This window comes from Micromys minutus (genome assembly GCF_963924665.1).
Source record: "Micromys minutus genome assembly, chromosome: X".
NCBI lineage: Eukaryota > Metazoa > Chordata > Mammalia > Rodentia > Muridae > Micromys > Micromys minutus.
In genome coordinates, this window is record NC_137970.1 from 15824096 (window position 1) to 15839134 (window position 15039).

The 15039-nt window shown below is 37.9% G+C and overlaps 1 protein-coding gene across 1 annotated transcript in view; it reads right to left on the minus strand.

The window, feature by feature from the left end:
* SHROOM4 (shroom family member 4) overlaps window positions 1-15039 on the minus strand; it is a gene marked incomplete at its 5' end in the record, with an annotated part of 197893 nt that overhangs the window by 89730 nt on the left and 93124 nt on the right. The window contains one exon of the mRNA XM_080909984.1: window positions 4697-4848. Coding sequence (XP_080766110.1) covers window positions 4697-4848 — 152 coding nt within the window. The remainder of the gene's footprint in view (window positions 1-4696; window positions 4849-15039) is intronic.

A 15039-nucleotide genomic window follows, 5' to 3' on the forward strand; every position in this document is an offset into this window, starting at 1 on the left:
GACCACGCAGTCAGGAATGTATGAGCAGCATTAATTGAATTGGTAATTATTTTAAAAATCCACGAAGGTACAAAGATGGGTGGGTATGGACTTGGGGTACTGGATCTGGGAATAGATAGGGAGGAAAATGAATATGATCAAAATTCAATACATAGAATTCTTAAATAGTTCACAAAATATTGAAAATGGCTTGTGACTATGATGTCTTTAATGTGGTTCAATAGTCTATCCATATAAAATACATCTTTTGAAAACAGCATGGCATTACGGTTCTTATTTTTTTTTACTTTTGTCAAGTAGAATAGTGACCTGCTCAGAAGCCTTTTTGGAGCATGGATTGATTGGAAAGAGATGAAACTGAATGCTGAGAAGTCAGTGGGAAGGCGCTCAAAATAGTACAGGTGAGAAACCAAGAGTGATTGAATTAAGACAAAACAAGAGAGGTTTAGAGAACATTAGACATGTCATGACTTGAAATTACTTGCATTGGAGGAAGGTGAGACAAAAGGAGGCTCAGAGATAGATGCTTGCCTACCAGACACAAGACCCTGGACTTGCACACACGTAGACATGTGCACACTATAGATAGGTAAGTAATAGATAGATAGGTAGATAGGTAGGTAGGTAGGTAGGTAGGTAGGTAGGTAGGTGGGTGGGTGGGTGGGTGGGAGGATGGGTGGATGGATGGATGGATGGATGGATGGATAGATGGATGGATGGATGGATAGGTAGGTAGGTAGGTAGGTAGGTAGGTAGGTAGGTAGACAGATAGATAGACAGACAGACAGACAGATAGATAAACACAGACTGGATTGGGTTTTTCAGAATAAGCCATTTTCTAAAGTTTCTTTGAATGTTCATGGACTTCAAAGGACTAAAGGACTTAAGGCAAGACCTAAAGCCCAGCACTGTCAATGATTGACTTAAACCAAAATCCTTTACTCATGTCTAAGTCAATAAGATAAACCTTACAAAGTATAAGCACATCACACTTCTTTTATGTACTCATTTAGGAAGAATGGAGACCTCTTTGCTAAATTGGAGGTAACAGTGGGAGTAAAGAAGTAGGAACTCTAACTTCCTCCGCCATGCCTGTAGCAGGCCAGAAGGGAAAGTTACATTTCCCACAAGAGGGCAGCACGACTTCATAAATTATGCATTGAATGCCCCACTCACAAAGGCAATTGGAGGTGCTGAAAAGGTAGAAAGGACAAGTAGGTAACGGAAGCCATAGAGCCTTTCACACCATGAAAACCAAAGGCCCTGCTATCTCTCAGTTTATAATTAGAGCCACTCCTAAGTGATAGTTTGTAATGGGAGCTAGTGCTAGTAGAGAGAAAGAAGACAAAGCGAGCAGTTAAAACCCCCACATCTCCACACTCATCTGTGGGAGTAAACTCAGACTTCTCTGACGGTATTAATACTCTAAAAGCTTGTTTGCCTCTCTACAATCAGCATCTCACCAAGAGCCATCTTTTCTGTTCAGATATTTGCTGCCCATAATTGTTTTCCCAGCAAATCATACTTCTATAGACTAGGGTACAGTGTACATTGCCATGCTAATACATTTCCCATCTAACAGTGTTTGCCTACCCCAATTATGCTTCTCTTGTACCTCAGAGAAAGGAACTAAAATTCCCTGATAGAGCATTATGTATTTAGGGCCAAGCAACCTTGATCTCAAAAGCTAAACACATTCAGATCAGGTTAATACTTGGAAGGGAAAAACCATTATGTAAAAGGCATTTTGTATAAGTTTAATCTTTGTATAATTTTGTAAATTTGATCTTCAAAATAATAACACTAACCAAAAAGAACACAGGGGGTACCCATGGCTCCAGCTGAATTTATAGCAGAGGATGGCCTTCTTGGGCATCACTGGGAGGGGAGCCCCTTAGTCCTGTGGAGACTTGATGACCCAGGATAGGGGAATGCTGGGATGCTGAGGAAGGAGTGGGTGGGTAAGGTTGGGGGAGCACCCTTACAGAGTCAGGGGTGGAGGGAAGAGAGGAGAAGGAGCTTGTGGAGGGGAAACTGGGAAGGGGAACAACATTTGAAATGTAAACAAATAAAATAACCAATAAAAATAATACTATTCAAGGACCACAAATTTCCATGTGATAGAACAAAGGAGTAACATCCATGAGCCTATCATATACAAAAGACTCCCTCAATGGAGTCTTAAAATAAAAACCATAACCAACCCATAGTGGAAAAGATTTGACTAGCATACTCAAGACCTTGGATGCCATCCCTAGCATAGGAAAAGCAACCCTTCATACAAGATGGAATCAATGATCGTTGTAGCTATTATGTAGTACATAACACTACTTACCTTGATGCCTATATCTGGAAAGGCATGACCTAATGCTAGGTAGCAGAAGATCATGCAGTAAACCAATGGGGTGCTATATAATCTGCCCAATGTAACCAAAACTGTTACCTCTTCCCATTTAGGAAAAGACTGGCTAAACTGACTATTACAAGAGATCAGTAAAAGAACTGATGGTAGCTCTCCTTCTGGCTTGGTTGCTGGGATGTTACCAAGATAGAAAGCTTTTGTGTACAATAAGGTGATGTGTTAGGCTTTAAGTAGCATACTATACTTGGAATGCTATAGGTACATCTCAGTGTAAATGTCCAAGACGAAACTGGTTATATGGTCTGGGATAGAAGAGACAGAATCATCCACATATAGATACAAACTGAAACAGGAGGACCTGGTAAAAAATTTCACATAATAATTTTCATATTATGATGATGTTAAAAAAGGTGGAATGACCAAAAACCAAAATATTTAAGGCATAGCCAAGTAATAAAGGAGTCCAGTTAAAATAGAAACCATAAAAGCAGGGCACAAAGACATAAACAGACTATGATAAAAGTCAGACTTTCATATCAGAGTTTCATAATATGGACCAACTGTTTCAAATGTCCTTTCGATGTCATATACGATAAAGAATGAAAATACTCTACTGTCTCTGACAAATAGGCAACATTTTATGACTTTGATAGTCATCACACTTGAATTACAGATGCCAAGTTCAGACCACAGTGATCCTAAAGTTAATGGAAGATTAAAAAAAAAGTATATGCCAGAAAGATAGACTCTGCTTTTGTGACTAAATAAAAACAAAAGGAGGAAAAGAGCAGTAGCCAGGGAAAGAAAGAAAGATCATGAAAGGTGATTTACATTTTTCTTTAATAATACATTTTAAATAACTTATGCCATATGATATTATGTATTATAATAATAATCACTTTTTAATAAAAACAATGATGTAGAAACTTTGGCATATATAAGATAAAAAAGAAAACTAACCACCGAAAAGTCCTGAGCTCTAGAAGCCCAGAGTAGAGATGCTTCAGGAAAATAAATTGTTTGGGTTGGAATTCAAATGTAAGAGCACGTTCCTAATATCAGGAGGTCCTGATATCCATCAATAAAAAGTGTGTGTGTGTGTGTGTGTGTGTGTGTGTGAATGTGTGTCCCTAAGTACATAAATACAACACGCTATGTTCCTATGTTACTCGTATGACCATTTGGTATTGGCTACTGTTTCTCCTGCTCTCAATAGCAATCAAAGGAAAAGAGGCCATGAATTTGAAAGAGTACAAGGGGAAAGGATTTAGAGGGAGGGAAAAGGAGGGTGAAATTATGCAATTATCTTACAATTTGCAAAAAAAAAAAAAAAAGAAAGAAAGAAAAAAGATGGTAGGAAAAAAAAACATGGTAGGCAGATGCTTTGGCAGCAGCATTAAGAAGACTATAGTAGCCCTTTTGGACAGGAAGGAAGATAGAGATATCATGTAGGTAAGGGAGGCACTTGGTTCAGGTGGCAGATCCCTTGGGATCTGCTACCAGAGGATTTATAACTTATAACAGGACAATTTGTCTTATCTAGGTGGGCAGTTTCTATCAATTGGCTCTGAGTTTATCGTGAGAAGGTTTTGTGGGTGAGAATTTACTGATTTAAAGCTGATTGATAAATAAGAGAAAGAAAGGCTATAGTCAATGTCCCTGGCTGCCCTTTTGCTTGTATAAATTCCATTTTACCAGAATCTGTTTCTGATGGGTGACTTTTCTAATCACACCCAATCTTTAGTTCAAATTTTACCTCCTCTTTTGAATCTAATCCTGTGAATTCTATCTAAGACAATTTCTTTTTCTCTATAATTAGCAGTTTGTCTGAACAATCCATGTAGCAAACACAAACAATTCTGTGAAAATTTTCATTGTTTCTTTAAAAATATATTATTTACTTTTGACACATGCATGCTCCCCGCCCCCACACCCCCTGTCTGTGAGACTATACATTCCTCAAGCATAGCATTTCTGTCATGGAGTTTACCATAGCCTCCAGAAAGCCTACTATGGCTGGCAGTCAGGCTTCTTTTCTCTGGTGATATGTGATACTTGAATGACGACTCTGTTATGACAGAGTAGAGAGAAAATCCCCTGAGTTATGAAGTACCTTGCATGTTTTGAGTCACTGAGTCCTCAGAATAGCAGATGAGTTCTGAAGAATAATTTACATGAATGCGTGCAATGAGGGTGTGACAGTGTCAAATATGAACCGAAGACCCTTTGTCCATTTTGCTGTAGTTGTCTGCACAATTTTGCTCAGACGAAATACCTGTCTTCTTGATGATAATGACAGAGTACTTTTCAGTGGCCTCTGTGCCTGAGTCTTACCTCCTGACAATCAGCTTGAGGATTCTGAAGGAGCCTTTGATAAGGATGAGGGCCTCTTGGCGGGAACCATACAATGGAGTGCCATTGATATTCACCAACTCATCACCAGTCCGCATCTTCTGGGACAAGGCTGCCTTGCCTCCATCTTCAATCTGTGTTGCAGAGAACAAAAGAGAAATCACGTGGTGAGGGGACTTCTACCCTATAACTTTATGTCCTGATTTCTCCCAACCTTGTAACCATAAGTGGGACTGGGAAATAATTCCATTTAGTTCCAAGAAGAACTGAGAAGCTGATCGCAGGTTACTGGAGGCAGCACTTGAATGAGCTCTTGAGAAAGGAGGCAAGAGGAAAGTAAGGCAATTCCTCCCTAAAAGAATGGAGCTGGGAAGACAGTATTTCTGGCAAAGAAAGGGATGCTCAGAAGGAAGTCCACACAGTAGCTGAAGCAGCCTCATGGCATTGCAAAATGTGCACACAAATCAAAGCTCCCTCAAAAGTTGGCAAAACTTTTCCGACCTTTACACAGGCTTTGAAATCTGACAAACTTGTGTTTGGATTCTGGCTCTCCAACTTTCTAGCTGTGAGATCCTGAGAAGGTTACCTAACACTGCGGCATCGAATTGCCTTATACGCAACTGTAGATAGCAAAAGCACCCATCTTACCTGATTATCTCATCACCTGTTTGAGGGCTCTGAGTTCTTAACTCAGTGTGAGTTCTGATTATTATAACAAGGGGGTTGATGCTGAAAACCTGAATGGTGACTTCCAGCTCAAAATTCTGTAATCAGCATCCCTAATTCTAAACATATGAAGTAAGTACAAAGTAGATTATCTTCATCTCTTCAACACATTTCTAGCATACTGCTTGCCAATGGGCATTCAGCAAAAGCTAGGAATGTGTTTACTAATCTACCACAATCTAAACATTCCCCGTGAACAGGGTAATCTTGGCAAAGGAAGTTTTCAGACTGGGGCAGGGGGGACTCTGAAAACAAAACTAGGAGCAAAAGCCAATAAGATAGGCAAGGCAAAGCAGAAGGGCCCCGAAAAGCCGGCTTTCTAGTGAATTTTGTACATAATGTTCTACTTACCACAGAAGTGAATTCCACCTGTTAGAGTATTAATTCCATCTAGAATAATGGGGACATCTCATCCATCATTAATCTATTCCCCAAGCGCTTAATGTACTTTAGTATGCACAGAACAATAAACACATTAAGTGGCAGAGATACACAAATTAAAAAAGCTCTCAGCTCCCAGCCCCAGAAGGGAATTATTTGCTAAAGTTTATATGCCCACTGAGAGATCTGGTTAAATAAAAATCCAGCCCACCCACATTAAGTGTTTTGGGAAATATGGGAAGTAAGAATGATTAAATCATACAATTCTTAAGGGATGAAGTCTCTAGGTGAGATTACTAAGGGATGACTTCTACTGAGGCTATGTTCAGACTTCTTTAATACTAACTTTTGTCCTCAGTCTTGTATCACAGCCTCTAAACCTGTGCTCACACCATGAAAAGTAGAATATTGCTTTAGGTTGGTCAGCTTTTGTAAGCTGTCAGGTAGGGTCTTTTGAGTTCAAAGAAAAAAAAATATTAATTCAGGATTCTTAAAGCCCCATTAAATAAATTGAAATTCTGGGTAAATCACAGACTTATTAAATATATTGCTGCTAACCCAACATGCTTTTAAAAAAAATGAGCCTCTGAAAAATCAAAGACTAGCCAATTCATACACTCAAGTATGCACGCGCGCACACACACACACACACACACACACACACACACACACACACTTTTCCAGTACATGTTCAACCATTCAATATAAAACAACCTAATAATGGCAAATGGGGTACAATTCTTAGCAAATTAACTAGTATTACATTGTTGTTTCCTTGTTATGAGCATTATTGCTTCATAGACACTACTGCCTGCCTTAAAAATATCCTACTATGCCACATGTAATGACACATACTAGTGAAGGGGAGGCAGAAGAATTGGGTGTTCAAGGTCAGTCTTGACTATCTAAGACTCTGTTTCAAAAAAACAAAGAACAACAACAAAGAAATGGCAGGGGAAATTGAAGGGAAGTGCTGTAGTTGAGTTTCAGAAAATTGGCTTAAATGTCTCATTCTTCTGGCTTGCATGAGAGGCCCTTAGCTTTAGGCTTTTTGTCAGTTAACAAATAATCATAAACAGGACTAACTAATGAATGCTAATAGGTTTTTTTCCACTGATGCACATTAGTCTTAATTTACTGTACACATTTCGTATTCATACAACTCAATTATCCATATTACTGCTACCCATAAAAAGCTGTCTCTTCCACGTATATTGATGTTCAGTAGAACCTCTTGTTAAGTGTTCAGTTATAGCAACAAGATGTCTGTTTTTTTCTAGGCCACAAGATAAAAAAACCTTTTAACCTAAAATGCTTAATTAATGCTGCAGTTAAAACTTCCCTATTGCTAGGTAGCTGCCACTTAGGTATAAACTGTTTATTTTTAAATATGCTTGTAGGCCACTGTTTGCCTCTTTCTGTATTCCACACCCCTTTTCAGTCACTAGCAGAAAATACCTCACAATAGATGTGTTCAGTGTAATAATGCCACTTCAGGACAATTCTGTGAATGCCAGATAAGAAACAAATAATTTTTTATGTGTGTGATCCAGCACAATCCCAGATCCCAGGTGTATTCAGATTAGGAAATAAGGCTCCATCTAACTAAAGAGCCATTGAAGTATACCTCAAACTAGTCACTTTGTACAGACAGGCTATTTGTTGAGCCCCATGACTAACTAGTTACCTATCAGGACTTTTGGGGTTGTTTTACATTAATGATCATCCCCTCTACACTATATTTCCCCCCTGCTCCATGACTGGATTCTTCTATTTGTTATTTATCCCTCTGACAACTAGACTTCCAGGTCAGTAGCTAAAAAACACATGGTTATTTTTTATAGACTATAAAACTGTTTGTTCACGTTCTTAGTAAGGAAAAAGCAAGAGAAGGAATGAAGAATAATGAGGAGGAAGACTAGAGAGGAAATTAAACAACATAGAGAAAAAATTTATCAATGTGGATGAGAAAATAGGCAGCATATATGAAAGAGTCAGCAAGGAAAGTGATATTAAAGTAGAAAAAACAGAAAAATTGGAAATGAAAAGCTCACACAACCAAATAGACTCAACCAAGCAGAGGAAAGAGAGCCCAGTAACCACCATAAGGACTCAGGGTGTGACCCCAGATGCCAGAGCATCCAGAAGAGCCTCACGAGGGCTCTCCCAAATGAGCCCACCATGACCCCCCCCCCCACTGACCATCCAGGGAGAGACTGCTGGGAATTCTCAGGGTCCAGGTAGCTTGGTGCTCTCTGGGAACAGGTCCATTCTGGCCCAGAGAGAGATCATGCCCACAGACCCACAGGAGAGCCAGTAAGAGACAACAAGATCACCTAGCATCACATGTAACAGGATGGAAAAGAGGCAAGCTCAAGAATATAAGAAATGGAAACCAAGACAACTTAGCAACATCAGAACCCAGTTCTCCTACCACAGCAAGGATTTAGACTTAAAATCATACTTCATGATGACTATGGAGATCCTTGAGAAGCTCAAGAATAACACACTTAAAGAACTGCAGGAAAGCCAGGAGAACACACACAAACAAGTTGAAGCCCTTAAAGAGAAAACACAAAAATCACTTAAAGGGCTAAAAGAAAGCACAAACAAACAGGTGAAAGAAATAAAAATGGAAATAGAAACAATAAAGAAATCACAAAAGGAGATAACCCTGGAAATAGAAAACCTAAGAAAGAGATCAGGAATCATAGATGCAAGTATCACCAACAGATTACAAAAGATGGAAGAGAGAATCTCAGGTAGATGACAACATAGAAAACATTGACACAATAGTCAGATAAAATGCAAAACCAAAAAGACCCTAGCCCAAAACATCCAGGATATCCAGGAGACAATGAGAAGGCCAAACCTAAGGATAATAGGTATAAAGGAGAGTTAAGATTCCCAACTAAAAGGCCCAGTAAATATCTTCAACAGAATTATAGAAGAAAAGCTCTCTAGCCTAAAGAAAGAGATGAACATAAACATACAAGAAGCCTACAGAACCCCAAATAGACTGGACCAGAAAAGAAAACTCCTCCCGACACATATTAGTCAAAACACCAAATGTTCAAAACAAAGAAAGAATACTAAAAGCAGTAAGGGAAAAAGGACAAGTAACATATAAAGGCAGACTGATCAGAATTACACTGAACTTCTCAGCAGGGATCCTGAACTCATGTCATACAGACCCTAAAAGAACACAAATTTCAGCCCAGGTTTCTATATCCAGCAAAACACTCAATTACCATAGATGGAGAGACCAAGATATTCCAGGACAAACCAAATCTACACAGTATCTGTCCACAAATCCAGCCCTACAAAGGAGAATAGATAGAAAAAATCCAACACAAGGAGGGAAACTACACCCTAGGAAAAACAAGAAAATAACTAAGCAAGAAAACCAAAAGAAGAAAAGCACACAAACATAATTCTACCTCTAACAACAAAAAAACAGAAAATATCACTATTCCTTAATATCTCTTAACATCAATGGACTCAATTCCCAGACATAGACTATCAGACTCGATATAAAAACAGGATCCAGCATTACGCTGCATATAGGAAACTCATCTCAGAGACAAAGACAGACACTACCTAAGAGTAAAAGGGTGGGGGGGGGGGGAACTTCCAAGCAAATGGTCCCAAAAACCAAGCTGGAGTAGCCATACTAATATCTAATAAAATAGATTTTCAACCAAACGTTATCAAAAAAGATAAGGAAGAATACATTTTACTCATGACAGGAAAAGCCTACCATGATGAACACTCACAATCATGAACATCTATGCTCCAAATACAAGGGCACCCACATCCATAAAATAAACCTTACTAAAGCTCAAAGCATAATAGTGGGAGACTTCAACACTCCACTCTCATCAGTGGACAGATCATGGAAGCAGAAACTGAACAGAGACACAGAGAACCTAGCAGAAGTTATGAACCAATTGGATTTAACAGACATCTATAGAACATTTCATCCTAAAACAAAAGAATATAACTTCTTCTCAGCACCTCATGGCACCTTCTCCACAACTGACCATATAGTTGGTCACAAAAGAGGCCTCAACAGATATAAGAACACCGAAATAATCCCATGCATCCTATCAGATCACCATGGACTAAGGCTGGTCTTTAATAACAACAAAAACAACAAAAAGCCCAGATACATATGAAAGATGAACAATGCTCTACTTAATGATAGTATGATCAAGGTAGAAATAAAGAAAGAAATTAAGATTCTTTTTAGAACTTAATGAAAATGAAGGCACAACATACCCAAACTTATGGGATACAATGAAAGCAGTGCTAAGAGGAAAACTCATAGCACTGAGTGTCTCCAAAAAGAAACTTGAGAGAGCATTCACTAGCAGCTTGACAGCATGGCTGAAAGCTCTAGAACAAAAGGAAGCAGATACACCCAAGAGGAGCAGATGGCAAGAAATAATCAAACTCAGAGCAGAAATCAACCAAGTAGAAACAAAAAGAACCATACAAAGAATCAACAGAACCAGGAGCTGGTTTTGAGAAAATCAAGATCAATAAACCCTTAGCCAGACTAACTAGAGGATACAGAGAGTATCCAAATTAACAAAATCAGAAATGAAAGGGGAGCCATAACAACAGAAGCTGAGTAAATTGAAGAAATCATCAGAACCTACTACAAAAGCCTATACTCAACAAAACTGAAAAATCTAGAGGAAATGGGGAAACTTCTAGACAGATACCAGATACCAAAGTTAAATCAGAATCATTAAACCATCTGAACATTCCCATAAATCCTAAAGAAATAGAAGCAGTCATCAAAAGCCTCCCAACCAACCAACCAAACAAACAAACAAACAAACAAACAAAAAAAAAAAAGCCCAGGACCAGATGGGTTCAGTGCAGAATTCTATCAGACTTTCATAGAAGACTTAATAATACCAATACTCTCCAAACTATTCCACAAAATAGAAACAGAAGGAACACTACCCAACTCGTTCTTTGAAGCCAAAATTACAAGCATACCTAAACCACACAAAGACCCTACAAAGAAAAAGAACTTCAGACCAATTTTCCTCATGAACATTGATGCAAAAATACTCAATAAAATTCTTGCAAACTAAATCCAAGAACACATCAAAATGATATCATCCACCATGATCAAGTAGGCTTCATCCAAGGGATGCAGGGATCATTCAACATACAGAAATCTATCAATATAATCCACTATCTAACCAAACTCAAAGAAAAAAAAAAACACATGATCATCTCATTAGATGCTAAGAAAGCATTTGACAAAATTCAACACCTTTTAATCTTAAAAGTCTTGTAAGATCAGGAATTCAAGGCCCATACCTAAACATATTAAAAGCAATATACAGCAAACTGATAGCCAACATCAAACTAAATGATGAGAAACTTGAAGCAATCCCACCTAAATCAGGGACTAGACAAGGCTGCCCATTCTCCCCCTACCTATTCAACATAGTACTGGAAGTCCAGTAAATTAGACAGTAAAAGTAAATCAAAGGAATACAAATTAGAAGGGAAGAAGTGAAAACATCACTGTTTGCAGATGATATGATAGTGTACGTAAGTGACCCCAAAAATTCCACCAGAGAACTCCTACAGATAAACAATTTCAACAAAGTGGCTGGATATACAATTAACTCAAACAAATCATGACTTCGATTGTAAACTTAAAACTATTAAGGTTATGGACTATAGAAAATTTACTGCCAATTTCCTAAACAGGTATAATTTCTAACTCTATTCTAAATGTGTGTGTGTGTGCACGCGTGTGTGTGTGTGTGTTGACATGTTTTAATTTTTCTTAGGAATAAAAATTCTGGACCAATGGTAAGAACCAGGGGATAAGACACTGCCCTTTAAGCTTGACAAGGAAGCTGTACACATGAAATTTCAACAATAAAGTCACATATACAAGACTTCCTTATGATGACACCAGCAAACCTGTAGACTCAGATGGGGAGAAACTCACAAGCCTTTGCCCATTGATGAAGAGCTATAGGAAATAAATGACTCCGGAGAAAAGAAGAATCAGTGCTCTTGAAGTCCGAGCTTCCTGGTAGGTTATCCAATCCTTAGCAGTCAGAGCAGTCAGCCCAAAACTAAATAGACTCTGAAGTTTCCTGATAATGAGGGAGGAGATATAGAGAATGAATATAGATAGTATTTGTGTATATATGGAGCAATAATTATTAAAGAAAATATCAATAATTTGTGCAGGAGTAGGGGAACATGGGAGGGGAACAGTATTCAGGCTTGGAGCTTTTCAAAAAACAATTAAATTAGAAACAAAATAAAATCCCCCAAAAACTAGAAGACAAATAAGCAATAGTAAAAAGCAATATTGGAGGAAAGGAAAACTGCCCAAGAATAGCAGAACTATCAGAAAAATGTCAGATTTCCTGTCAGTTACACTTGGAGCCACAAAAGCATGAAATGACATACACTGAATGATGAAGGCAACTAGCAACTAAGATTGTTCCATCCAGGAAAGTTTGCATTCCAAACCGATCGAAAATAAGGACACTGAGAAACAATCACAAGGCAAGGCTGTTCCTGATAACCAAGGTAGTATTGTAAAGATACCAAAAGATACCACAGGGGAATAAGAATGGCTCATTCAAGATAGCATAGAAAAGATATAAACAAAAAAAGATAAGACAGCAAAAAAATCCATCACATCCAATACAGTGAATCAGAAAACCCCTAATATTAATGCATGAGAAAGTAAAAGAAAAAGCAATAATCCAGACAACCAGAAATGCAATCATTAAAATAATGGGAAACTATAATCATCTCCCAGTAATAGCCTTAATTATAAATGTTCTTAACTCACTATCAAGGAGACAAAGACAGGCCCGCTGGACTTAAAAGCAAAACTAAAACAATTTAAATGGAAGTAGTTCTTGTCTATAAGAGAAACATCAGGATCAAAGATGCTGACTGACTGAGAATCAAAGAATGGAAATCCATCTATTAAGTACATAGAAGCTGAAACAATTTGGTGCAACTATTCTGCTATTTGATTAAGTAAACTTCAAACCAAAATTAGAAGAGATAAGGACCACTACATATTAATAAAGGGAACATCTTATTAAGATGTAGCAATTGTAAATATTTTCATTTATAAAGGCCAGTGGTCATAAAAGATGGTAAATCCTGATATCAGTGGGTATTTTAAATTTTCACTCTCATGTCTAGATAGGTCATCCACAAAATTCATCCACAAAAATAAAGAAACTTCAGAATTAAACTATACCATAAATCAAATAGGCCTAACAAATATGTATAGAATAGTACAACCAACAAAACCATAATACACATACTTCTCAGAAGTTCTTGGAATGTTCTCTAAATTATACCACATTCTAGTAAAAAACTAGATTAAATATGATTTATGATTTTTAAGCTATGTTTTTAATTATTTTATGTGAATGTGTGTATATGTATTTATAGAGCCCAATGGAGCCAGAATATTAGGCAGTTGTGTGATATTCAAATGTGGGTGGCTAGGAGTCAAACCACACTTCCCTGCAAAAGTAGTACAAACTCTTAACTACCTGAGCCATGTCTCCAGCCCCCAAACAAGTCTTTAAATAGTCAAAAAGAAATCAAGTTTATTTCCTGTACTTATCAGAGCTTATTTAAATAAGTAAACAGTAATACATACTACAGAATGTACACATACACTTGGAGATTGAGCTGTATACTATTGAATAACCAAGAAGCTATTTAAAAATCAGGGAGGAAAGAATTAAATTCCTATCATAAAATGAAAGCACAACTTGTGTATTGCTTTATATGAAATATTTATAGCTATGAGCACTTACATCTTTAAAGTCAGATATATTTCACATTAATATCCTGATGATGTAACTCCAGAAAAATAAGCATAAGGCAAACCTTAGAGCAGTGGGTAGTAAGAAATAAGGAAGATCAGGAAAGACATTAATGAGATTGAGACTAAAAGCCTCATGCTTCCTGCCACCATCAGTGATAGTGCTTGGACCTGGTGGCTGTACATGGGGTGGATCCCCAAGTGAGGCAGCCCCTAAACAATGATCCCTTCTTCAATACCTGCTCTTCCACCTGATCCTGTACCTCCTTCCATGAGTGTTTTGTTTTCTCTTCTAAGAAGACTGAGGCTTCCATATTTTACATATAATGGTCTGGTAGTTTAAGTGACAATGACAATGGCCTCCATTGGCTCATATATTTGAATGCTTGGTTCCCAGTTGGTAGAACTTTGGGAAGGTTTAGGAGGAGGTGAGGCCTTGTTGGAGGAGGTGTCATATTAGAGGTGGGCTTTGAAGTTCAAAAGTCTCTTACCATTCTCCCTGTCTGTCTGTCTGTCTCCATTCCTCCCTCCCTCTTGCTTGTGGATAGGATGTAAATTCTCAGTTACTGCTCCAACCCCATTCCTGCCTGCCTGTTGCTACACTCCCCACCACAATGGTCATAGACTATAACCCTCTGGATCCATGAGCATCTAATTAAATGTTTTCCAAGTTGCCTTCTCCTGGTGTTTTATCACAGTATTAAGAAAGTAACTAAGACAGTGGCCTGTGTAAAGGGATCAAGGGCAGGTAAAACTCCTCTGCTAATTCACTCTCTTGGCATTTTGACTTTAGCAGTGTTCTACTCCACCCAGCATGGCTAGTATTCATCCCTCAATTCTCTTCATTTGGAATCCTTTGGTTCAGAGTAGTCCATCCAAGGTTGGAATGGTTAATAAGGCACAATGGGAAACTAAAAAAATCCCAGAAGCCACACTTTTTTTCTGCTAATGAGCAGGTGATTTGGAAATATTTGGAAAAATTCTCTGAAAGTTGACAACAAAGTGATAAGTCGGCCCTTTGAGAGAAAAGGAAAATGGGCAACAGAACATGCTGCACTTTAGTTAGCTAAATATGAGCGATATTTGTTTGGATCTTTTAAAATAATTTTAGGAGATATACAAAAGCCAAAGAAAGAAAAGGGTATATAAGTTTTATATTCTAAAACTTCATTCAGTAGGAAAATTACCAGTTCTAACAATAGTCAATAGATGCTGAATATTGTGACAATAGTCCATCATAAAAAATGAGGAAATGTAAGTGTCCAATAAATATATGAAAAATAAAAACAAATATCTTCAGGCAGAGGGGAAACCCAAAGCAAATTAGATTTATGGGCTGGCAAGATGGCGTAGCGGGCAAAGC